General features: G+C 39.6%; 1 protein-coding gene across 1 annotated transcript in view; it reads left to right on the top strand.

The window, feature by feature from the left end:
- SLIT3 (slit guidance ligand 3) overlaps positions 1-27,562 on the top strand; it is an 806,608-nt gene that overhangs the window by 563,795 nt on the left and 215,251 nt on the right. Inside the window, exons 11-12 of the mRNA XM_048861176.2 lie at positions 3,231-3,302; positions 14,389-14,460. Of these exons, the coding sequence (XP_048717133.1) occupies positions 3,231-3,302; positions 14,389-14,460 (144 nt within the window). The remainder of the gene's footprint in view (positions 1-3,230; positions 3,303-14,388; positions 14,461-27,562) is intronic.

The raw sequence follows: 27,562 nt of genomic DNA, 5'->3' as shown, positions 1-27,562 counted from the left end.
TATGCTCTACAAGAAGCACAAGATATGCCTTCTACCCTGCTGCAGAGATAGAAGCAATTTGCACTCCTATACAGCAGCTGCATGCAGTCACCCTCAAGAGCAGTGGTGGGCAATCCATGCGGCCCAGCAGGGTAATCCACTGGCTGGCTGCGAGACAGTGTTTACATGAACCATCCTCAGGCATGGCTGCCCGCAGCTCCCGGTGGCTGCGGTTTGCTGTTCCTGGCCGATGGGAACTGCGGGAAGCGGCTGCCAGCACATCCCTGCAGCCTGCACCGCTTCCCGCAGCTCCCATTGGCCAGGAACGGTGAACCGTGGCCACTGGGGGCTGCGGGCGGCCGTGCCTGCGGACGGTCAATATCAACACTATCTTGCAGCCCGCCAGCAGATTACCATGATGGGCTGCATCCGGCCCACAGGCTGAAGGTTGCCCACCACTGCTCAAGAGTATGTTTATGAACCTTGTCAAAAAGTAAATCATTTATGTGTTGTCATGGGCATAAGGAGATGAGACTTTGAGATGGTTAATGAATTCTCTGCCTAGATGGAATCCTGATCAGTCTATTAAATTCCCAGCTAAAGAGCTGCAGTTCCACTCCGTGATTCTAGTGATATCCAAAACCATGTGCTCTGTGACCTAAACTGACTTAGTAATGAAAGGTTAGGAAAGCGTGTACCTGCTCTTTCTTGATGTAAATCAAGCACTAGAGTGGAGTGAACTTACCACAAAACAGCAGGCCATAGAAAGGAAACAAAAAGAAGAGCAAAATCTTAATTGAATCCTGTGCCTCAATCAAGGCAGGAGGAGATTCAGCCGTGCTATCTAAGTAACAGCACTGGAGCCTTGGCTCTAATGGAAAGGAAATAATGTGTCTAATTATCTTCTAATGCTGATCATACCACATCCGCAAGAGGTGGGTGAATGTCATCTCCCATGCTATTTATGCAGGGTCAGGCATCATTAGTTATACCCAGATTAACATCCTAAATTGGAGAGGGGGAGGTGGGACAAAATCTTTTGTTTCAATCAAAATGTGATATATACAGAAACAGGCTGCACTGAGATGTTTGATTCCGAAATAGGGTTCCCCTTTCAGATGTTAGGGTTCTGATCTATCACATTGCTCTGCTCCATTGTAATGGGTTCAAAAATATTCCTGGATAGATGCCATAGTACAAACTTTGTGCCAAGAAATTTGGCTATTTCTATGAAGGCTGCTATTTGCATCTTACTGTCTAGACACAAAGGGCAGTCAACGTTAACTGATTTCCTAAACAGATTTCAGAGGGGAATGAAAGGGGTTCTTCTTTAGCAGACTTGACTGTGGTGAGTATAGCCTAAGAAAAACCACAAAAATGAAACTCCAGTGGACAAAAGTGAAGCAAAAAGCTGTAATGGGAAACATTATTAGATCAATCACTTTGTTAAGAGCTTTGTGAGAAAACCTTATTCCTTGTAGATTCCTAAAGAGATGTTAGGATACTGCTACTGAAATGAAGTTTATTGAATAAGCCCATCCACTGTTCTGAACATGTCTTCTAGCAGAAATGGAGTAACAATGGAAATGTAGTATGTGAAATACTACCCGTGTCGGATTGTACTAGCCTGAACAATCATGGAACAGAGTCAGTGTTGATATAAGCAGTTACCATTCCAAAGGAAGGCAATGGAACAGTTTATATGCTGAACATTCGGCATGTTCTAAGTACCTTGGAGAAGATGATTTGACATCCTAGCCATGTTGGGGCACACAGCACATGTTTATATCCCACCTGTAGAAAAGGATGGACTGGGTCTTTAACAGGGATCTAATAGAATTTGGTCCCATTTACAAACAAACTAATTGTTCTACAGCCTTCATTTGTTTGTTTCTTTCAGACTAGCATTTTCAAAACTTCTGTTGAAACAGTGAAAGCATGTTGTGACTAGATCCCCCAGCGCAGCTGTAATGGGAGTGTGAAGGGGACCTTACTGAAACCTAATGCCTTGGCCAGATTCTGTAGTGATTTATGGTCCCTTTATACCATGCTGGTGGCAGAATTAGGGTCATTATCTAGGTTTTAAATGCCCAGCTGAGTTCCCCTTGGATGAGAGGTGCAGTTGAATGTGCTCTGCTCATCCGCAACGGACCAGAGTGTTCATTAAGAGCCTTACACCAGTGGCACAATTTATTACTGCCCAGCACCAGTTGTGAGTGGCACTAAGGCTGGTCTTTAAAATCAGAGAAATGGCTGAGCTGTTCCCCTATACAAGCATACACTACTGCCAAACAGAAATCTGGTACAGGAAAGACTCTTATCTGTTAACCCAGTGCTACATTTCTTAGGATGGTTATCTTCTCTAACCAATGATTAACCCTAAACAGGGCTAACACATTTTGTTTTGTTTTGTTTATGAAGCTAAAATTCTTGTCCAGGCTGTCACTATCTTTCATCTTGATTACCGCAACATCTTCTTCTCTGGCCTTGACAAATACAGTCTTGTCCTGCTCATATCCATTCAGCATGCTACTGTAGAGCTCATTTTTCTAGCCCATTGCTTTGACCATGTCACCCCTCTCTTTGTATCCCTCCACTGTGCCCCCTTCTCTACTGCATTACACATAAACTACTTGTCTTCACTTTCATAGCCTTTCATACCCGATTGCCATCCTATCTGTCGTCTCAGTCTGGAAAAATTGACTCCTGCCTCTGATTAGCTAATGATACCAGCCTCGGTTGCCCACTTGTTAAATTTTCAAACAAGCCTTGGTGTGCTTTTTTCCATGCTGCTTCTTCTACTTGGGAGATGCTCTCTGTAAATAATTTCAAAGCCACCTCGTTGTTCAATTCCTCCTTAAAACTCTCCTTTGCCATGATGCCTGCTAAAAGCTTGACAACACTTAGAGTACTGTTGAGCTGATAACATGGCCTATCATGCTGACCAATCTTGTCACATTATTTTCTTGAATTCCCCCATCTGTCTGTGTCCATCTGTTCTCCCTTATCTTAAACTGCAGTTGTAAGCTCTTTGGATCAGGAACCATCTTTGTGTTCTGTGTTTGTACAATGCCAATCACAATGGGTTCATGGTGATCAGGGCTCCCAAATGCTCGGATAATACAAATAAATAACAATAATAATGAAATAAGTAATAAAGTGCTTATTACACTGAAAAAATCTAACTTTTTTCAACAAATTCCTATTTACAAATAACCTGTCATTCCCCCCCCCCCCCCATATCTTTACAGAGACATCAGCAAGAATCAAGTATCTGACATTGCTCCTGATGCATTCCATGGCTTGAAATCACTCACCTCGTTGTAAGTAGAGCTGAATGAGTTGTTTGGGGAGAATCTGAATGTAAAAAAGATAGAGTAAGTGGTGGCTGGTGATGCTTTGTTTCTGTGCACAATCATCAACTAGTGTGAAGAACCTAATCTTTCGTAAATGAGAAATTGATCGTGCAGACTTGAAGAGGGAACAGTTTACAGTTTGAATGAGTGTATTCTTTTTGTAACTGTGTTGTATGTGGTTATGTAGGTTTATCGCCCACCTTGTCTTGGTGTCCAAAAGTCAAAGTCACTTTTCTGTGGTGCTTTTATAAAGATCTTGGGGGGAAAACCTTTTCTACACCAGCGCCCTCTTCCATTTTCTCAGCAGCATTCAGATTCTGTTTTCCTTTTTTCAAATTACAAAATGAAGGACCTCAGCCAATCAAGAAAATGTTTTTATTTCTGACCTGTAAGTACTATTTTTATCAACAAGGTACATAGACTAAAATATTACTTCCTACAGAAACCAAATGTGGAAAACAGAATCTCGATAACTAATATTTTCTTTTTTGAAAACCGAAACTGTTCATGGTCTCCAGCTGAGTTTGAATATTTCTGAATTTTAGCCAGCTCACACCACTAGTTCTATTTCAGTTCTGTTTTAAAAGCTTGTAATAACAAAGACGAGACAATACAAGGTCATTTGCTGCAAAGGAAAATGAACCAAAGGCAAAGTGTTGGGAAGAAGTCCTGGTCAGAAGAGGAGTTTAAAGCTTTGGAATAGCATTACCTGAGTTAATATGAAATATGGTTTAAGCCAATTTAGATTAATTTGGAATAGAGACCACTAGCCTAGCCATTATGGAGTTGGCTTAAACACAGTTTATGCACTTTACAAATGCTGCTATCACTGCATTTTCTGGGTGCCGAACAGCATTAGTAAATAACCTGTGTAACTTTTTGATCAATGCAAATATAGAAAGACTTATCAGCGTTCAACTATATACTGTATTAAACCCTTGAAGCAGAATACTAAAAGATGGGCTTTATCCTGTTTCCTAAATACACCTGGTAGAATGCCAAATACCATTATTTATTGAATAATTTATGGATTTTAGGTATCAGAGGGATAGCCGTGTTAGTCTGGATCTGTAAAAGTGGCAAAGAGTCCTGTGGCACCCACAGAAAGCTTATGCTCCAATACGTCTGTGAGTCTATAAGATGCCACAGGACTCTTCGCCGCTTTTATGGATTTTAGTATTCTGTTGCCAGTCAACCTGCTATAGATCTGGTCAGATCCCACACAAGTGTTAGCAAATGATTCATTGAAAAAAAGGGATGTTCACTGAATAATGTAATTTGGCACAGTACTAGACTAGCACTGTTCAACAGGCTTGTGCTCTAGGCAAACAGATAGAATCGACTTTCAGAGTCAAGGCACCTCCACTGCTAATGCCCTGCCAAGCTGAAAGGCATTCAAGTTTAGGTAGAATTGACACAAGCCCACAAGTTGGCCTCAGCGGCTGGGGTGGCACACTGGGGTACAGGAGGGAAGCCAGAACCAAAACCATGCTCGAATGCATCAATAACACTTCGACTTCCCCCAGAACCAGTAAGGGGACTAGGAATTCTTTGGCTTGTCATCCAAAACTCTGTTTAAACCAAATGAGCCTTAACTGGTTTAAAACTGTTCCAGACCAGTTCAGGTAAAGTATAGATGAGGCCTAAAACTGTAGTAGTACATAAAGGAGATAGGGATAGTTTTGGCCAGAAGCAGCAAAAGGAGGATAAAAGGAGGGAAGTTGCCTATAGCAGGGTCTTTCGTCATCCAGTGTTGGACACTGCCTCTGCCTCAGTTTGCCTCCATCTGTAGCCAAACCAACCACTACCTCTGGTGGTCTAATTGCTGTCCCCTTGCAGGAACTGAATTATTTACACACAGGTAGTTAAATTCAAAACTAGAAATTCCTGGGCTCCTCCTGGAGGCTCACTAGTCTATTATACACCTCCTGGGCACTCAACTCTTTCTTAAGGTTTTGCTCCTGCTATTCTTCACAGGTCACTGCAGTCAGGCCTTTCCATCTGGTTGGTAGGGAGTGCTGATTTCCTACCCATGGGTCTCTTCTGGCTCCCTTACAGATACCTCCCTGCTGGTAGAAAAGGGGTACTTGTGGCACCTTAGAGACTAACAAATTTATTTGAGCATAAGCTTTTGTGAGCTATAGCTCACTTCATCGGATGCATGTAGTGGAAAATACATTGGGGAGATTTTATATACACAGAGAACATGAAACAATGGGTGTTACCATACACACTGTAAGAAGAGTGATCAGGTAAGGTGAGCTGTTACCAGCAGGAGAATGGGGGTGGGGGAGAGAAACCTTTTGTAGTGATAATGAAGGTGGGCCATTTCCAGCAGTTGACAAGAATGTCTGAGGAACAATGCGGGTGGGAGGGAGTAAACATGGGGAAATAGTTTTACTTTATGTAATGACAATCCATTCCCAGTCTTTATTCAAGCCTAAGTTAATTGTATCCAGTTTGCAAATTAATTCCAATTCAGCAGTCTTTGGTTGGAATCTGTTTTTGAAGGTTTTTTGTTGAAGAATTGCCACTTTTAGGTCTGTAATCGAGTGACCAAAGAGACTGAAGTGTTCTCTGACTGGTTTTTGAATGGTATAATTCTTGACGTCTGATTTGTGTCCATTAATTCTTTTACTTAGAGACTGTCCAGTTTTACCAATGTACATGGCAGAGGGGCATTGCTGGCACATGATGGCATATATCACATTGGTAGATGTGCAGGTGAACAAGCCTCTGATAGTGTGGCTGATGTTATTAGGCCCTATGATGGTGTCCCCTGAATAGATATGTGGACACAGTTGGCAACGGGCTTTGTTGTAAGGATAGGTTCCTGGGTTAGAAAGAGACTCCAAGGAGAGACTGCTGAATTGGAATTAATTTGCAAACTGGATTGCAAACCCATTGTTCTCTTTGTATATAAAATCTCCCCACTGTATTTTCCACTGCATGCATCCAATGAAGTGAGCTGTAGCTCAAGAAAGCTTATGCTCAAATAAATTTGTTAGTCTCTAAGGTACCACAAGTACTCCTTTTCTTTTTGCGGATACAGACTAACACGGCTCCTACTCTGAAATCTGCTCCCTGCTGATGTACCTTCTCCTTAACCTTGTTTCTGTGCATCAGGTTCTAGCTCTGTCTGAGCTGGGAAGCTCACCAGGCCCACTCCAGAATCTGGGCATTTTTAGAAAGATTTCCCTCAGGTCTTTCCTTGAACTTGGTCTTCCTCCATGATGGAGCTGGCTCCCTCTTATAGGAAGTCCTAACCCTAGGCTATTAATATCTGATGCATGGTCACCTGAGCCAGACACTAGCTCAGGCCCATCAACTGGGAGGCCGATAACTAGGCATAGGTGGGGCTGAAGTCAACTCCCCTTAAAGGGCCAGTCCCCATCCTATGGCACTACCAAATGGAGCAGAACAAGAGGGAACATGTTAGGGGCTTATTCCTTGACCCGCTTACTTCCCTGGTCCTTCTTGTATGAACAGAGAGCAACAATTCCCAAAGTCCAAAGGTGCAAACAATTCGATATTTACTGGGGTGAACTTCCAGCAAGCATGATTCCAGTTTCCTTCCTCAGTGTCCCCCTTCCCAGCTCTGACACCACAGAGTCTTATGTCCCTGTTCCCATTCCCCCCTTAGCAAAACATGATTCCAATTTCCCCACCCCCATTCCCTCCTTACTTCCTGATTGACTGCAAACTATATAGTAAAACTTGAGTTCTGCTTAGTTATACCTTAACCAATCATTTTACTGAAATTTAACTTACCAATCCTAACATATTGTAACATGATTAGCCAACCAATTATATCCCACCACCTTAATTAGTTTACACCCAGCAAAATTAATTATACAGCAGACAGAAACAATCACAGAACCAGACAGAGACCATGCAAATAAACAATAGCAAAGTGGGAACTATAATGACAAAACAATACAAAAGTGAAGATTTTACAACTACATCTATAAAGACATAAGGGTTTCCCAGCTGTGTCTATTGATAAGTGAGTTCTTACCGAACAGAAAACTATCAAACTAAATTTCCATTTACATCTTCTAGGCTCTTCCTTTTCTCTGGAGGTCATAGATCAGATCACCTTTCTAACAGCCCCAGATTGCCTTATTTCAATGTGACTAGTTTGGAATGTGAGGATGTGACCGGTCGCTTCCTAGCTTATGGCTGCCTCTGCTATTTAGCCAAAGATCTTAGCCTAAGAACAGGACCTCAGACTGTCACTGTAAGAGAAAGCCTGTAAACAGGCAGACTGTGATTTTGATTCTTTCCTTTATACCTCTATAACTAGGTAAGTGATAAGAATACACCTAAATTCTTAAAGTATAGACCTTTGCAGACAGGCCTGAATATCTATTACACCTAAATTCTTAAAGTATAGGCCTTTGCAGACAGGCCTGAATATCTGTATCCTAACAGAACCATATACAATTCACTTACTTTTTTTTAAGTGGTCCATTATTTTTGGAGCCCTGGTGGCCCAGTGACATTATTCAGCTCCATTTTCTGATTGTCTACAGTGCATTGTCTTAGCATTGTCGTGAGCTGTGAAGTGAGCTGTAGCTCACGAAAGCTTATGCTCAAATAAATTGGTTAGTCTCTAAGGTGCCACAAGTACTCCTTTTCTTTTTACGAATACAGACTAACACAGCTGTTACTCTGAAACCTGTCTTAGCCGAGTAATTTTTCTTATCTTTATATTGAATGTGATTAGGTTGTCTGATAAGAATATTTGCTGACATTGAGATTAAATCTGCATATGGTACAGGTGGTCTTGTAGCTTTCAGAGTTAAAACCATGATAAAGGAAGGAGACAAACTAATGCAGAAATGAAAGTAGGCAACTTTGTGCCCATTCAAAAAAACACCACTGTTTGAATTCTTTTCCTTTTCTTCCACAGCCCCCATTGTCTGCTCCTTCTTAGCTGACTGCACTTCTGGTGCTCTCTCTACTTCCAGGAGAGTGAAAGTGCCTATCTGCAAGGCTGTCAAGAATGTTTTTCTAACAACTGACCAGTGGATGCCCCTTATATAGTAGCTTACCCAATCCAAACTCTCCTGTAATTAGTTGAGTGTCACAAGGCCTCAGTGATGAGGCAGGGTACTCTTCCCACCACAGTTAGAGTAGAATAGAAGAAAACAGGTGTGCAGTAGTTTTCTAAACATAGGGATGCTAATTACAGCAGCAGATGCACACGCTACACAAAATCCAATCTCTTAAACGTGACTAGTGGCCCATGCACTACAGGGCCACCAGACTTTTTCTTAAAAAAATGAAAAATCCTTTTCAAACAAGAAATCTCCTAGTGCTCAAACTAAAACTGATTATAACATCCCAGCTCCTTAGAACAGCACTTCCTGCCTTGGCAGTGAATTCTTTAGCACAAACCAAGAGGGAGAAGAGCTTATCCAGTATAAGGCCCCAAGCTCCTTCCATTGCCAGCATGTCCTGTAAAAAGGAAATTAAGTAGCTGGTTTCTCCTAACCCATGTGTTCAGCAGAAGTTTGCTCTCCAGCCATGTCTGGAATCGGTCTTCGCAGTAAGGATGTTTTTCTTCTTGAAAGAAAATCTAGGGAATACATGGAAAAGGGGAGCTCTGACCCCTGCCTCAACTCCCTTTAGAGTTAGTTATTGGAGCCCAGAATCAGGGAGAATAAATCTAGTTTGTTAAAGAGCATTGACTTTACCCTGAAGCGTCTCCATTCTTCCCCATGACACTTTGTTCTGCCACATAAAATTGCTCTCAGCCTATGGTCTGTTGGTCACTGATTGTCCATGCTTCTGGTAGTTTACGGAGTTGTTTTTTTTACAGTGGTGAATCCTCCTGTCAGTCTTCAAGCTATGAAGCTTTCTGCTACAATAGTTGTAGTAGAGTTCAGAGTTCCCTTGGAGTTTCCAGAAACTTATTTGATCACCAGCTGCACTTTAAAAAAAAGGCTCACCAAAAACAAACACATTCCTGCAGGCTCATGTCAGAAGACTTCTTGTTCTCTTGCCTCCATAATACTATCCTAATATTACTTTTTGTGTGTGAGAGAGAGGCCAGATAATGTTGTTGTAGGGAAGACTTGGAAGCATAATTGATTGATTGGAAGGGGCTCCACTGTCTCAATGTTAAGCAAACATTTGAAAACCTCTAGGTTAGTAATATATTAGATTTATAACCTGTATAACTAGAGTATTATTTTGCCTTTATTAGATAACTGTTAATAAAATACAAGTTTCATACACAAGGCTGGAAATTGTGGATAAGTTGAGAACACTTTCCTGTTTCTACTCTGTTTCAGCTGTCACATGGACTTTCTGAAGTAAATTATTTTTTGGTTCATCCAGTGAAACATTTGGCTTGATTATCAGAGAGGGGATTGGATGAGGGATTAGTGTCTGCTTATTGTACATAGTACCAAAGGTACAGGAGGATTCTGGGAGCCAGTAGACTTTCTGCACTTTTAATTCGGCTGTTCGAGTTCTGAAGACCTTATCCAGACAGTCTGGAGACATTTTGTGTGATGCAGCAAAGCAGCCTAAACCCTTCACTTGTGAAAGAGTAGATTTCAGAACTGTGTAAAATGAGAAATCCTTCCCCATCTGAATTAGGCTCACAAGTGATTGATCAGTTTAGATCAGCTGGCATACAGACTAGTTTTAGTGTTTGGCATGTCATTCATATTTTACATCATCACATGTTGTATAATGATCTATCTCGTGTCATTCTGGGCTAAAACGCTATCTATTTAAATAAATGTTGAATCTATTTTAGAGTAACAAATTGCAGCCAGTATTTTTACCTTGATTTGTTTGGCCTAAATGTTATGCAGAAATATGAAATGCCGTACAAAAAAAAAGTGTACATTTTCCTAAAATATCAGAAATGTAATGCTGCTATTACCCATAATCCTTGCTGCTGTTTTGAGAGCTCTTATTCCTGTTGAACCTATGCCATTGTCCTCATAATTTTGGAAACATAATTCTTCATAAGAAGAATCATTTTCACAGTCTGAAAGGTAGTTAAAAGGCTTTTGAGGGCTGAAGAAGCCATTGCCCAGAGTCTTGATTTGACACTTCACTAAGAATGTTATAACCAAGCCAAAATAAAGGAACTATTAGCTGGAAAACATATGGTACAGACTAAAGGATTCAACAGTGGGCTTTTATACCCAGCAAGTTCTGGGTCAACTTTCAGGAGAAAAGCTTTATGTTCTGGGACTCTGACTCAACTGAGCAAGTTGCAACTAAGGGTTGTGGGAATGCATGCAGAAGTGTCAGAGAATAGAGGGAAATACGCACCCATTTTTTCAGGTACTTGAAAAGCAGACAACTAAACCTTGATGATTATGGAAGGCCTATAATATATTATGCTGATCATGTAATCCCAAATTCCTTAATCTTGTGATTGTTAAAGGGGTTCATAATGTCTAGAGATTGTAGTAAAGCCATTAGTGTCCTCCGGGTCCAAGATCCTGCCAGTGCAGGATTGTTTCATGTTTAATATTTTCTAGTGTTCAGTATATTCTAATGGTAGGTATGAAGTGGTGCTTCCACCACTTACATCATACGATTAGTCCAGAAGCTGAGACTCCATCCTGTGGGGAGAATTTTCATTATTTCTGTCTAATTATTTTATCTAATCTATCAATATTTAATCAGAGTGTCAGCAACTGTGTTATTTTGGCACCAGTTTATTTGAGTCAAATTAACCTCTAAAATAGCGTGTTCTGCTAAACTTTTCTTCAAGTTTAATGGCATCTCTTGGCAGACACCTTTAATATAAGAGCATAAAAGTGTGTGACCAAACAATATGAACCAGACAAGCATGGTACATTTGAAGGCATTTCTGATCTCTTTAATTAGGGTTTTTGTTTGCTTGTTGTGTTTCTTGCTATGAAGATCTAACAAGACAAGCTACTTTATTTGGAATAGTGAAGGAACAACAAGGTTCACTTTCTGTAATGCATTGTTTCTTAAATATAATAAAGGGAAAAGAATATGTAAAAAAATACTCCTTTTTTCAGTTCTCTGAATCCAAGTAATTAGTTAGATCAGTTAAATAAATTGGCCTGTTTCTAGAGCACTTTTAATTTCCATGAACAGCTGAATATAACTGTGGGACTTTTATTTTATTGTTTTAGTGAAAAATCTCTTCATCAGTTTAACAAGGCGATTCTCCCAGGCTTCTGCTCTAATGTTTGCATTGCAGCGGGCAGTTTGGGTTTTTCATGCACTGTTCTTATCAATGTTTGGAAGGTTGACGACAGTCTGGAAATTGCTGCTAGCTAAAATCCACCCAATCTGCCCGATGCTTTACAGAATTGCAGAATGTGGGTCGCAGCCATGCTGAAAGCATTTAGCTGTGAACTGGCAGGCTGACGGCTCTACATGCTATTAAGAATAGAGCCCTCAGATGCATCAACTATACGTATGCCAGACAACTCGCTAACATTAGGAAGCAACCTGTAGTATTGTGAAAAGTTTGCTTGACTCAAATAGATAGTAAATGATTCTTCAGTATTAATTATTCTGGCATTAGAAGAAACAGGCTTGTCAGAAGTACCAGGGATGAGCGGAATACAACTTATGCACTGGACGCTCTTGTACATAGGATTGTGTGTTTGTTTTCATGGCTCTCATCCACATCCAGATTGGTATCTGTCTTGAACAGAGACCACCGCTGTGGGTATGTATAGTTGGAAGAGAGGGAAGGGAGCAGCAGGGAAGAGAGGAAGCAGTCTTGCGGTCCCTTTTAACTCTTTCACTCATTTTTAAATTTCAAATCAACAGCATGAAGATCAGAGTACTGCAGATGTAGTTCAGCCAGAAATCTTCTTGCTCCTCCTCCTACCGCAAGGGGAGATGGTATCTGTAAATCTCTTCCTTTACCTGGCACTAAACAACAAGTATATAAATCCCTACAAAGCCATCCTTTTATTCTTCCAAATAGCCTGTGAAGCAAATGAAGCATTAATGAGACTCAGAGGGAAAAAAATAAAGGTAGAAGTGTCTTTGTTGATTCACTAATTGTCAGATAGAGCCACTTCCTTTGTTTACTTTGTTTTATTGTGTATTTTACTTGGTATGACTGTAATTTTAATGCAGAATATCTTGGGTGTGATTTTCAGGCGTTGAGGGATGCAATAATGTATACATTTATGTACCAAATTTGCACATATACCTTGAAAACTGCATGCATTAAAAGTAGAAATGACCAATGTTCAAGCTAGGGAAGCAAATGCACATGCATTTTACGGCTTTTATTTCTGTAGCTAAACCTCCAAAAATAGGCCCCTTGTTGCTAAAGACATCTTTGAGAGTATGTGGAATCATTGAAATGATCAGCTGGGTCTTCCTGGGTACTTTCTGGTGTGTTTTTCTGACTTAAATTCTGGTATTCCAGAAACACTGCTGTGTGTGTGCATTTGTACAGGAGAGGCAGGAAGATGAAAGGTTGGGGATATGGTAATGGGGTGTGAGATTGGCCGGTATGGAGATGCATCTCCCATAAGTAACTGCTAGCAGCAGTACTTTCAGGCGTGCCATTGACAGTGTATCAAAGGCAAAATATCTTTGGAGTGTAGACCTGACAACAGCCAGGCAGACGTGGGCATTTGAACACTTGCCTGTCTCAGACATAATCGAAGCAGCTTCTGCATAAATGTTCCCAGGCTCTCAATTAGAAACAATAAATGGAAATGTGGGATGTAGGAAAATAAGATGCAATGTCATGTGCTTCCCTTGCGTTTCTCCGCTGCTGCATAGGAAGGTTTGACTTCCACTGTGACATGGTGGGCAGACAATGACATTAGTTAATTTGGCTCAGTGTAGCATTGAACATTTAATATGAATTACAAGTGGGTGCCTGAGCCATCATACTGACTTTTGTTTAGTCGGTTATTTGTTCAGATGTTAATGTGCCACACACGTGCAGGCCCCATTACACAAGGAAATGTGTGTTTCTTCTTATGGCTTCTACAAATCTAAAGTTTTGTTTTATTATAAAAGTTTTTTAAACAATTTTTAAAAATAGACAACATCTAATAGTTTCAAAGATTTCAAATTGAAGTGAGCATTGACTTTCACAACCTTGCTTCTTTTAAATAAACACCAGTGACAAATTACTTCAGACACATTATTCCAAGGTTCCTTTGGGTAGCAACCCAAGTAACAGATGTGTCAGGTGTTGAGGTTGAGAATGGTGTAATATAGCCTCAAAGATGAGGGTAATTAGCAGGAAGGGCAATGCTATCACAATGGCCATTGATCTGTGGTGGAGATTTTCACTGCTTTCCACAGCTGTATGTTTGGCTTGGGTTGAGGGAAACCCTTTGGAACTTTTCTGATATTACTGCAGTATTAGTGCACCTGGCACTTTGCAGTGAACCAGTTTATACAAAGTAACTCCCATCTATGCGCCCAAATTGCTTCTCAGTTTCATAATTTAATCATTTTTGTTGTTGTGAAATATTCATATATCCTTATTTTCTCCTCTTGGGCTCCATTGCACTTACTGGGTCAGGCTGAGATTGCAACTGGTGGGGGCAGAATACCTCCTGAAATGCTGCTTGTGTGACATTCTATACACAATTCAGCTGTCATAAGACGTTCAGACGTCATCCAGACAGGGTCCTTTAAAATGTACACATCCCTGGTTCGTATGTCCAGATTGTTAGGAATTAACAGTGCAACATCACCATGCTGAATTCTATACTTTTTGCATCGTGAACAGAGGGTCTCGATGGTTAAAACATTTCATACAGGGAGAAAGGAAAAAAGACAGGCTGAAAAATAGTGAAATACAGTTTTTGGAGAATGTCCAGTTTCTGCATTAAAAATGCTTTTCAGCACCAGACAAAGTCTGAATCATAACAACTCGTTGAATACCATGTGCCCTCCTGAAAAGAAAATGAGATCAGTAGTTAAATTAAACGGCTACAGATCGTGGTCATGGTGCATGAGATCAATAAAAATGATAATTCACAGAGGGATGAGAGGATAGTAGGCTGGACTGTTACTTACTATTCTTTTGTTTCCCCGTATCTTTCAGAGTGCTCTATGGAAATAAGATCACTGAGATTCCCAAAGGCCTTTTCGATGGGCTTGTCTCTCTGCAGTTGCTGTGAGTATGAGCTCTTCTTTTACTGTTATTCAGCCTAACCAGATTTTTAGTTTTTTCAGCTTCTAGTTTTAACTTCAGAAAATCCCTTGTTGGCCCATCACCTTATGCACTGAAAATTCATTGAGACACTTCACTGACTAGGATAGCAATGGGGTGAAGAGGAGAAAAAGAAAAAAGGTGAGTGTGATTTTTACAGCTCAGTAACTGTAGCAGGCAGCCGATACAGTAGATTAAGTTTGCGGGAGGAAGAGGAAGAACACATTAAATCTAAGAGGGGAAGTATCTTCTTGGTGAATTATGAAGAAACTCAAGATCTGAAAGTCACCACCAAATGCCAGTAAGATGATGCCAGTTGATCATTTTTATACTACTTTTCATATTTTCCATTCATCCATGACATATATGGGTGAATGTGTAGATCCTCACTGACAATCATGTTGCAGATAGCCTGTGCTTGTAAGGAAAATAGTAATATTTAAGGATATTGCAATTACCTGCAGTGTCTAGTTCCATATCTTTATTATTTTTATTACATTGATTGTGGCTCCATTTGAATACAAATGGTCTCAGTCCTGTGCCATTAGTATATTTACATAGTCAAGTAGTTTAAGAGATGCAGATTTGGTTTGCACTAAAACAGTGTCATGATCTGAGGAAAAATCTACTCTGGACTATAAATATATTCATTTTTCATTAACCCACTGGGGAAAAATAGAGATGGGACAGAATTAAAATCCCAAGCCTTTTTCACTTTGTGGGAACAAAATTTAGCACCTTGAACCTGTTTTGGGAGAGAGAAATCGGCCACCATTTCAGCCAGCCAGTAGAGGGGGCAAAAGTTAAATTGATTTAAACTGTATTCCCAGAGCTCGGGTTAGAATCCCTGAAGATGTGCTTAGACAAAGAAATAGATGATGTTGATCCATATAGGTTAGCATCCCATAAAACACGTATAGAGAATGCAATAGAAAATAGGGAAATCAAGGTGGAATACAACAATATTTCTAGGTGGAATACAACAAAATTAGTCAAAAACATCTTATTTATAAGTCTCTCAGTCTGTCTCAACATACACTGAGTTGGAAATCCAAAAAATAACTATTATTATTTATAATACTGTATTACTCAGAGGCCGCAAGCTGTGTCATCACTCCATCACTAGAGGCTGTACAAAGACAGAGAGAGATTTGGATTATAAACTTTTTGGTACAGAAAAAAAGCTAAAATGAGTTAAAATATTTGTAATTTTGCTATAAGTGATAATTCACACTCTCTTCTCACTTCAGGTGTAATTTAGTCAATCGGTTTTTCAGTTGCAAATCTGGATCACTTTTCTCTGGAAAGAGACAAGATGAGAGAGGGCACACAAGGTGGATTTATTATAAGTCTTCAGGAGAGAATTCTGCAAACTGTTCCTCTCCTTCAGGCATGCAGTTACCTCCTGTTGCCCTTTACACACTCCTTTCCTGTCAGCCTGCACCATTCACAGCAAGCCCCTCTGTATCTTAAATTACTTTTGGTTCCAGCATGTGCACTAGGTATGGAATAAATATGCAGGCTTTTTGGTTTCGTTATGCATGAGAGCAGTAGATCCTGAAGTACTCTGAAACTTGGGTGCAGTACCAATTGATACAAGAGGCACATTAGTTATTGTAGTTCTCTAACAGCAGCATACAGTGCAGTGAAGGAACTTCAAGGAAAAAGAGCCTTTAATTCAAATAATCCATCTAGTTATGGGTGGTTTTTTTGTTTTGTTTTGTTATGTTGGAGCAAAGTATATGAAGAATTCAGCTTGGTCAAAATCGGTTCACAATGTGCCTTTTACAGCTGTGAGTTTAAAAGGACACTATGTCATTGGATTCAAAGCTGGACAAGTTACAGATGGGTTCCTTCTCAGTAAAAAAAAAAAAGTCACTTAACATATGGCTAAGTGTCCTGTAAAAATGTGGCTGTAGAACCTTTGAATGAAACATAAAGATAGGTTTATTTACTGCACTTATGTTTATATAATAGTCCTTCTGTGTATGTAACACAGTATTTTATGTTACTTCTTTAAAACCAAATATTGTAACACTACTATTGAGATTAGCTAAAGTGACACTTTTTTGTTAAAGTGGCAAAATCCATGTAATGGGAAATAGTTCAAAGATACTGTTGTTAAACCATTTGAGCCTCATCAAGATGAGAAGATCTAAGTGGATAAATTTTAAAAGATTGTCCGAGTTAGGGCATTCATGGATAATGTTACTTTGGGGGCTTTTAAATGACTTTTTGAAGGTATTTGGATTGTAAAGTAGCTGTTGGCAAAGATAAAGTTGAATGATCATGCTTAAATGCAAACAAATGTCTGAACATTTTTCTGACTGTGGCTTTGAAGAAGCTATTACAAATTTGCTTGTTGTATTTTAATGGATGCCTAAAACATAAATGGCATGGATTGGTTTTAGACCTGCTGTTGAACAGTTGGAAAACTGCCCTCTGATTAGATCTAATTTAGCATTCAGTGAGCTCTAGATTGAATTTCTTCTTATTAGTCTGGAGACACACTGATAAAAATGCTCTGATTAGAATACATTGGTAGCCAATGTAATTTTCTAAGCTTGAACGGGACCATTTTTAAAAATGTATCGGTACATTGTAAAGCAGTGCATGCTATTAGCAAGGGAGGGTGAGCATGGGTCCTTCTCAAAGCTTTCAGGTTTTGGTTTAGGAGGAAAATCTCTTAAATTGCACAGCAGATGCTACTCAGTTGGTTGCTCTCAATTACACTATTCTTTTAAGCCCCACAAAAACTTTTCTAACCTTGTGTTTTGTATATAGAATAATAAAGTAGGGCCACATGCTGCCTCTCTTAATTAGGTAGAATAGTATCTTAATTCTGCAAGTAGTTCTACTAAAGTCAGTGGCCTACTTTCACAGCAAGGTGCTGCTCAGCTTGAGTATGGATGGTAGAATCTGACCCATAATATCTTCAACAATCCTATTAGTCCCTTGAATGTGGGAAAGATGATAATTTTAGTTTACTTTTAGACCACTTGGAATGGTGGTTAGAATTCTGTAATTTCATTCAGACAACACAGAGGTGGGCGAGGCATATATACTATAGGCAGTAAGGCATAGTTAGACGGTATCTATCTTTTCTTTTTAAATTTAACTTTATTACCCTCCTGGATTAATTTAAAATTTGGGGATAAATGTAATTTCTTAAGTCTGTGCCATGATTAACTTACTAATTGGCTGACCTAACGTATAATAATAAATAACCCTATAATTGGATTTCAATTAAAATGCTGCTTTCCCAGATCATCTTATTATACACAAGTGTAACCAGCAATATCCATGGAATCCAGTTGCAATACGGATTCTAGCATCCTAATGAGCAAGTGGGAACCCTCTTCTTGGACTGTATCAAGCTCAAACTAGTGATGTTCTGAGCTTCTGGTAGCCCAAATGGTAAAGATTCTGGATGGTTGTTCATGGAAGTGATGATCATGTTCTTTCTACTCAGCTTATTGGGCTGTATCAAGTGCCTCTCAGGGTTTTAGTTTCCTGTAGTGAGGTGTACTGTTTTCCAGGACGGAGAACTGGAGTGTGAATTTATTAGTGACCTGTAACCTTCCTTTCCAACGTGTGGCAACAAGATATAGAAGGAGAACACAGCTGTAGAACAGCATTTGCTTTATTAGCATTGCTTGTCTGACATGTATATGAATATTACAGAAATGAAAAGTGCTTCAGTTGGAGATGGATGTTTTCATGTAAACGTTAGCCACAGTCAGTTTTACTACCTTTCCAGGAGGCTTTAAACTAATCTTGGTCTGTCTGGAGGCTGGAATAAAAGCAACTTAGTCATCTGTCTTTCAGTTTTCTTGGGACATGGACAAGACCTTTCAAGAATTCCTGAGTTTCCCAAATAACATGCCAATCACAGTGCAGTAGGTAAAACTTAACACCACACGGCTGGTGCTTTCTCTGCAGCAGTTTGACAAATAAGCTTGATGACTACTCTGCTTACCCCCTCATGGCTAAATCTGCAACACCATCCTGCAGCGAAACAGAGCTACGATTCAAATGGCTCATGCCAATGAATTGTGGATAATTCACACAGAGTCTAACCATCCTTTTCATATCTGAACAGTGCTCTTTTTGCAGCCATATTAAAACAATCATTTCAGACCATTTTTATTGCTGTCAAACACCACATGCTTTGAGGTATCTTCGTTCCTGGAGCCAAAAGGATATCATAACATTTTCTGTTTAAAGAGATTAGGTACCTAAGTAGGGAATGTAATCTGGTTTATCAAGTGTCTAACATGTATCAGTTTTCAATAAACCTTGTTCCTTAAGGAAATTTGCCTTACACTGTCACTGGTCATACTGGTGCTGTGATGTGTTGATCTTAAATCTTGAGAGGTTGAGCTTGCTAAGGGTCAATTGGACAATTATGCACAAGAAAAGTTTCCCAGAGTCGTTTCTGTTCTTTTGTATCTAGCCCTGTACTTACTCTTTCTATATGCCAGTGTGCTGAAGAGCTTGTACCTGGAAAACGATGGGTTTGTTGTAGCTTCACCTCCATAACAATCCACAAGAAGCGTAGGGTTCTCTTCTCATTTTATAGATGTCTGTGATTTCAGTTAGCATCAGAGTTAAATGTGTGCCCTGAAGTGGGGAGTGAGCTATAAACATACTAATGTGTGTACACTGAAGTATAAACAGATAAAATGCATTTTAAAGGTGTTCCAGAATTAGAGATGGGCTCAAGCCAAAACCTTAGATCCAAGTCACTAATTTTAGTGAAGTGTGGTGTTAACTAGTAACTTTCCTTGTCTATTCAAAATACAATTATACAGAGTGGGGAGAAATTGCACTGACATTTGAAAACTGGTGCAAATGAACACTCTTCCCAAGCCTTTTCCCTCTAAAAGCCAGTCAAACTTTTGTTTAGTTAACGCTCATTGCTTTTCATTTTCCTCTGCTTCTGTGTTGTGGGTTTTGGCTGGTAATGAGATTTCCAGTACTTCCACAAGGGATGTTATTATCACAACATCTCCAGCCCAGTTTTGTACCACCAAGTCGTTCAGACCACTTAGAGAAGCTCCAGAGAGGGTTGGGTGAAGTTATGTGCCAGTTTTAGCCTGTGAGTTGATTTATAATTCTAGGCGGATGCCACATGGAATTCAATTATCGCACCGAGTTTCCACCAGATTCTCGATGTTTAGCCATTGGATTTGAGTTAGGTAGAATCTGAAACTCAAAGAGAATGCAGAGAGGTGCTAACCCACTCAGGGTGATGTAAGGCAGAAAAGTTCTCACAATCTCTCTGCAAACTTGAAAGCAATAAGCTCTGCACCCCTGTGTCCAGCACCTCCAATATAATCTTTGAAGTAACATATCTTTATTAGTTTTAACCAGTGCTACAAAATCATATATAAAAATAACAAAACCTGTGAACAAACAGACAATTTTCCATAATAAAATCCTTCATTGCACACCATTGCTTGCCCCCCAACACTCCCTAGTCACCGCATGTGTACCTGTCATCAGCACACCTGTTTCCCTTCCGATAACAGATAAATTCTTCCTATCCCATGAAATTCTTCAGTTTAGACATTTAGTCTTATAAATAAGGTGCCTGGATGAACCAATTTCTGCCAAGCTGCCATCCCAGTCTTTTAAAACTTGGACCCTAGAGCTTTTCCACTTTCTAAGCATCAATTTATTTTCACAACCAGATGCAGTTGCAGTCCAGTCTTCCAAGCATTCTGTAATCCCATGGTATTGATGATAAATAAATGCTCAGTAAAAGAGTCCCACCCACACCTTTCGGTGTTTGTCAACTCATTACACTTCTGACTGAGCGAATGCATCCAAACTGTTCGATTTAACCCACTTGTATTTCTGAGTGAATCTGGGTCATTATTTTACATTTTTAAAAGAATTATTTATGATTTCTACTTTATTTTGATTTGATTTGAATTGAGAGGTTTGGGTTAAACCCAGAACAAAGCAAAATTCAATGGTTATGAATCCAAACCAAATAGAAATATGTGTATTCCACACTGCCTTTATTGCAATCTCTCTAAAAAGTGGGGATGTTTTTGTTTCCTTTTGAAAAAGCTATGCAGACCATGCACTTGTGTTCTCACTACAAATTAAACCAGCTTGGAAGCACTGCAGGGGATAGTGAAGTACCATTAAGATGCTCTGTATCTCAAGTTAAATGATTACAATAGAAACAGCAGACTCGGTGAACGCAATATGGTCTTTGAGAAAATGTTTGTATAGGTCTAGAATTTTTCAGATTTTCTTGTGCTTTATTTGGATTGTTATATATCATATTTAAATTGTCTTCTGGAAAGCCCTGTAAGTCAACAGACTTTCATTTACTAAATTCTGTGAGGAACCTATACCCTGGAGAAACTGTGGTCCTAGAAGGCGTTGAGCATCTCTCAGAATCCAGTTCCTTACTGGGAGTTGAGGGCGTTGAGCACCTTGTGAGTTTGGGCCTTACTGGGCACCTTACAAAGAGTGGAACATTTCGCTTTACAGTGTACCCTGTCACTTCTAAGCAAAGGATTGCTTACCATGGCACCAATCACAGCATTTTACTTATGGAACAAGTGACCATCTTCAATTCTTAGCAGAATCACGTGGGACACTTTTGTCTTGTTATTTAATGCAATCCTGGGAAGAACAGGACGACAATCAGATCAGAGTCTAGTCCCGAGTAGAGAAGAAGGTTCTCTGTATAGATCTGTCAAGCTTTAAAATTATTTTCAGGCCACTTGCAGTGTGGGGTTTTTTTTTTTCCTTTCAATCTTTCTGTGTTTACTCTTGTGGTAATATTACAAACTTAGCTGATGTGTTATGTGGCTATACATCAGCTATGATCTCATTGGCTTTCATAAGCTGAACAGGGTCAGTATCTAAATGGGAGAACCTATCAAGAAGCCCAGGCGCTGTGACAAGAGGTGTTGGTAATTCAACTGCCCTCTTTCTTCACAGTCACAAATACCCCAGTATAGTGTTAGTCATTGTTCAGCTTGAGCTGCCATCTTTTGGAGGAGAAGTGAAATTGAAGCATTTAAAATCTGACAAAGGCAAAATGTTAGACTGCACCATGATTAAATTGCAACATGAATAATTAAATTGTACCTTTTGGAGTTTCCCTTTTTAATTTCCACTGGACAAATTCTTTGTCTTCACCTCCTTTTCTAAACTGTTGAGAAAAACTGATAATGAATTAGCTCTTGGCATTGTCAGCTGAATCCTGGCAGAAATGTTGGTGGCCAGTCATAATACGGAAAAAGATATATATCAGTGGTTTTCTAAATATATTGAGGCAGATGACGGGTAGCAAGCTTTGTGCTCTTCATATCAGACTGCTAGAAGCCTTCTTAATCTTCCATAGCATGCTTATCCCAGTTTTGTAATATCTTTTATTGGTGTCTCTAGTTATGCCAGCTACTGGTAATGACAAGCACTTTTTTTTCTTCTAACTGGATCATAGTGATGCATATTAAGATACATTTGGGGGGGGGGGAATTTCTTTTCAAATCTTAGCCTTTTCCACACCATTTTACTACATACCATTTTATCACATTTTACAGAGGATTATACTGGCTTAAGTCTGGAAAGATTGTAGGTCTTTCAGTGCTTAGTTTTTGTTGGAAATAATGACATTTAATTTCTCATTGCTTTCTCAACTAATCTGTAATAATAGTCCCTTTAGTGAAATACACTGATATTTTAATACTTTGATGCCTGATAAACAGATGGCATTAGATGTATTCCATCTTTCTCAGAGGGAGACACCTTTTTAGCTCAGGACATCAATATTTAGAATACCTTTCAAGAGGAGAATACTTTCAGGAAAAAAGATACAGTTTTTATACCAACAGCTGGTGGCCATATTTCAAATCAATCATAGCAGCATTTGGGAAGCTCCACCTAGATAGAAATTGTAACGGTGTCAAAATACTGTATATAGACACCCTTGTGGCCACAGCTATCTGTATGGAATCTTAGGTACCACTCTATGCTAACTTCTGGCTTTTAATGCTGATGTAACCAGCTAGTTGAGGATCCAACACCTTTACAAACATTAATTAAGCCTAACATCACCCTTGAGATATAGGTGAATAGAAATAGTTGTGGTTTGCTCTATGATAAAGCGAGTCAATAGAACCCAAGTCCTGATTCCCAGTGTCTTGCTTGATGCAGCCTCCCTTCTTAGGGTATGACTACATTGTAGTTAAAAACCTATGGCTGACCCTTGCCAGCTAACTTCGGCTGCAGGCTGCTTAATTGCAATGTAGATGTCTGGGTTTGGGCTGGAACCTAGGCTGTAGGACCTTGTGAGGTGGGAGGGTCCCCGGGATCAAACTGCAGGTTGCATCAGAACATCTACACGGCAGTTAAATAGCCCAACAGTCCAAGCTCTGTGAGCCTGAGTCAGCTGACACAGGTTTGCAGTGTAGAAATACCTTTATACCTCCCACACAGGAACTTTGAATGTAGGTGAAGCCTTTTGCTGTAGGTATTTAATAAGAGTTACGTGTATTCGATTTTAATTCTACTGTTATCCATGCAAATAACTTCAGTCACCTATCTCCTTACAAGTCTCCAATGTCTTTTAAGCCTGCTCTTTCCCATCCTGTTCTCATTTTCCCCAAAGGAGTCTGGCAAGTGGGCCCCATTGGTCAAGTGACAGAATATTGGCTGTTTTAATTCTAGCTCTATTGTCATTGTTATCATAATACAAAGCTAACTAAAAGGAAGAAGAAATAGCTTCACAGTGGCTCCGTGCAGCTTTTCTCCCCTTCATTTTCCCTCAGCTTATTAATGTACTTAGAATGATTTCTGATCCATCCACTAGCAACAGAGAGCAACCCGCAGTCTTCCGAGTGCATTAAGGCTAGGCTGCTGTTTCAGACTTTGAGTTATGTAGTTATTTGCTGATAGTTTGATTACTTGTCTTCACTGAGCAGAAAATAAAAATGCTACTGGGGTGAAAGCCTCATCAGCATCCCTCTTTACTCTTAAAAACCAATTATTTTCAATCATTTTGTTTTGGAAGTTCAAAATATTATTTAAATATTAATTACTTGACACTGTGCTTGTGTATATAATTCAGTTGGAAGACCATCTTAATTATGTAGCTGGAACTTTTGAGCATCTGATACCATTACTGTGCCAACTCAGTACACTTTCTTTCAAATGACTTAGCTGAAACACATTATTATTACAGCGTGCCTGGACAAATTCGCTCTTAGTAACACAATCATAGTATTTTAATAGAGTTGTGTTCTGCTCAGGGCTTTCAACAGAGTGCAAACCATAGGTCATTAGCCACTTTCCCTTACACTATGGAGACATGGGATCTTAAACTTCTGAGCGATCATATCCACACACTTTTTTAACTTGTCCAGATGGATGAAAAGAGAGAGCTGAGTTAATAATCCATCATCCCTCTAAGTAGCATGTGGTTTTATTTCTTCTGGAATTTTTAACTTCTCTTTGAATGCTGTACCACATGTGGAACCTGTGTATAAATCACATCCGATTAGGCTGATAACACAATGAAAAAAATTAATGGAAATTACTTTCACCATAATTTGTTGTAAGAGAAATATTGGTAAGGCCGTGTTTAGATACGGCTGCAAAATACACTGCTATCTGTTCCCTCTTTCAAAAACACTCTAAACAGATTGAAACTCTTGTCATTTTTTGAGCACAGTTTTTAAAAGGTGCAGTGTCTAAACAGAATCAGTTTTTCTGCTTGTTGAGTTATAGCTGGCTTTCTCACCTATAATATGTTAGAGGAATTGAAATCAGTATTTATTTTGTGGGTTTACCTAATGCACATGTTTGAGTCCAATAATTAATCATTTGAAGTAATGATTTAAGCCAGGATCTTAACAAGATAAAACAGGACATTTTCATGGAGTAAAACAATATCCAAAGTTGCTATAGTAGGAGTAAAGCGTAATCAAGAGCTTTGGAAGGGATTTAAACTTGCATCCTTCAGGCCATAAGTCAACTTCTAACTAAAGGGGGATAGGAAGAAACTTTCCTGAAGAGTAGTCTATTCCATACCTGCCTTCTTCATGGTTCATAGAATCATAGAATATCAGGGTTGAAAGGGACCTCAGGAGGTCATCTAGTCCAACCCCCTGCTCAAAGCAGGACCAATCCCCAACTAAATCATCCCAGCCAGGGCTTTGTCAAGCCTGACCTTAAAAACCTCTAAAGAAGGAGATTCTACCACCTCCCTAGGTAACGCATTCCAGTGTTTCACCACCCTCCTAGTGAAAAAGTTTTTCCTAATATCCAATCTAAACCTCCCCCAAGTCTGGCAAAGTCGTGAGGAACTGAAAATGGGATTTTGTAACGGGAAGTGCCAGGAAACCTAAACTATAGCTCATGCCTATGGCGGCTAAACAAGAAGCATGACAACAGGAATTTAAAGAGTGGTGCTCCTTCCACGCTACATATCCCTCACCTGAGGTCTAAAAACTATACACAACAATATTTATAATGTCATATTTATTTAAAAGGGAAAAAAGATATCCTTAATAGACGACTATTGTCTCATAGGGAACAGGCAACAAGTTCAAGAGCAGAGAAAGAGACTTACTGATCATATAGGGCTATCACCATGGGCTATCACCAGCAGGAGAGTGAATTTGTGTGGGGGGGTGGAGGGTGAGAAAACCTGGATTTGTACTGGAAATGGCCCAACCTGATGATCACTTTAGATAAGCTATTACCAGCAGGACAGTGGGCTGGGAGGAGGTATTGTTTCATATTCTCTGTGTGTATATAAAGTCTGCTGCAGTTTCCACGGTATGCATCCGATGAAGTGAGCTGTAGCTCACGAAAGCTCATGCTCAAATAAATTGGTTAGTCTCTAAGGTGCCACAAGTACTCCTTTTCTTTTTGCAAATACAGACTAACACGGCTGTTACTCTGACACATTTTTTAAATGTTTTGAATTTTAAAAATTGGCATTTTCTGTCAGAAATGTTTTGACAAAAAATTTCCAACCTTCTCTACCTCTAAGTTTTTTCTATGTCTGTGCTGTGTAGCTTCAGGTACTAGAGGTATATTTCTTAGGTACTATATATCCTCTACAGAACAGCAACTGCTGGTCACAGAAGTATGTTGTGTATTAACTGAGCTCCCGGTTCTAAATGGTTGGTGAGTTCTCACTCTAGTTCACATAACCAAGTCCCTTTTTAAATTACTTTCTGTGATCCATAAAGTAGGAAGTATGCCTATATATCTTCGATGTATATATAGACTCAGTCTCTCTAGGTTTGTATTTCTGTCATACCTCTCATAGCAGTGGTATCTCTCACAGTGTTGTTTCTGGTTGTATGACTGCAAATAGTGGCAAATATTTACCAGGAAAGAGTCAAACTTTGTAAACTCTAGTTTCTAATATTGGGAATGTTCATGATTTTCTCAGAATGGGTGTTTGAGTTTTTCTTACTCCTCCCTTCCTTATTGTTTGCTATTATTTATTTAAGTGCTGACTTTATAGTTAACACACAGTTACTTTTAAAATGCCTTTGGGACAATTCTGAAAACCATTTTGTTTAGAGATATTTCTGTATGTACAGTACCTATATGATCAGTAAGTCTCTTTCTCTGCTCTTGAACTTGTTGCCTGTTCCCTATGAGACAATAGTCGTCTATTAAGGATATCTTTTTTCCCTTTTAAATAAATATGACATTATAAATATTGTTGCGTATAGTTTTTAGACCTCAGGTGAGGGATATGTAGCGTGGAAGGAGCACCACTCTTTAAATTCCTGTTGTCATGCTTCTTGTTTAGCCGCCATAGGCATGAGCTATAGTTTAGGTTTCCTGGCACTTCCCGTTACAAAATCCCATTTTCAGTTCCTCACGACTTTGCCAGACTTGGGGGAGGTTTAGATTGGATATTAGGAAAAACTTTTTCACTAGGAGGGTGGTGAAACACTGGAATGCGTTACCTAGGGAGGTGGTAGAATCTCCTTCCTTAGAGGTTTTTAAGGTCAGGCTTGACAAAGCCCTGGCTGGGATGATTTAACTGGGAATTGGTCCTGCTTCGAGCAGGGGGTTGGACTAGATGACCTTCAGGGGTCCCTTCCAACCCTGATATTCTATGATTCTATGACTTAAGTTGCTTGGGCTGCAGTTTGCTATGCTGGGTGTCTACCTCAGGCTGAATTATGATGTATATATAATTATAAACTTCAGCAAAAATGGTTCAGCCATCTCAGAAAAAATAAGAAGTGATCATGTAATTAAAGAGTGTATCATAATGCATACACAGAAGGGGTTCTACAGGCAACCTCGATTCTGGCACTTCCTAAGTTTTGAAGGCTAGACTTTCCAACCACAATGTTGTAATATTCTTGGTGTGTGCAATCTTCACTCCTATGCAGAGGATGAGCTGTATAGCATTGATATCCCTTTTAGCACTCCTGTTTTGAGGTGTTACAAAGGTAAAGTGATGCATAGGCCCTGTGCTGACCCTCTACAAAGGGGTGAATTGCATCCGTGCTGAACAGTCTTGCTAAGGTGCACACCTCATAAAATAAAGGTAGGGTTTCCCCATCTGTGAGTGTAGATTTAATTGCAGATGCTGTGAGGAGGACTCATTACTAAGATTTCATCATTGTACACTCTGCTACTTTTACTAACTATGCCATAAATAATTCTCATAAAGAATTGCAGCCAAAGGACCACTGGCAAGAAATATCAAAACACATTTTGTATTGCATTTTCCTAAAGTTCTACTTGTGTTACTGACTGGCAAAATTCAGCCACTCAATGAATCTCTCAGTCTTGGGTGTAGATTAGTAAAGTTCTGCTGTATTTCCCTCTCTGTTAAATTCTTTCCTGGATTGGTGGGTTGGGGACACTCTATTGAACAATCACTCCTCTGTCAGGGTGTGGTTCACAGAAAGTGGTTTATTTTATTCCACAAAGTTGGAGAACTTACTCTAAGATAGTTTGTTCCCAGTGCTGCCACTGCTGTGTCTCGTGTTCGTTGCCTCTTCTGCTGTTGTTGACATAGTACACAGTGTGAGCTGAAGGGCATGGTTTA

Source organism: Caretta caretta, chromosome 8 (genome assembly GCF_965140235.1).
Source record: "Caretta caretta isolate rCarCar2 chromosome 8, rCarCar1.hap1, whole genome shotgun sequence".
Lineage (NCBI taxonomy): Eukaryota > Metazoa > Chordata > Testudines > Cheloniidae > Caretta > Caretta caretta.
Note: the sequence above shows the minus strand (reverse complement) of the source record. Positions and strands in the feature narration are given on the sequence as shown.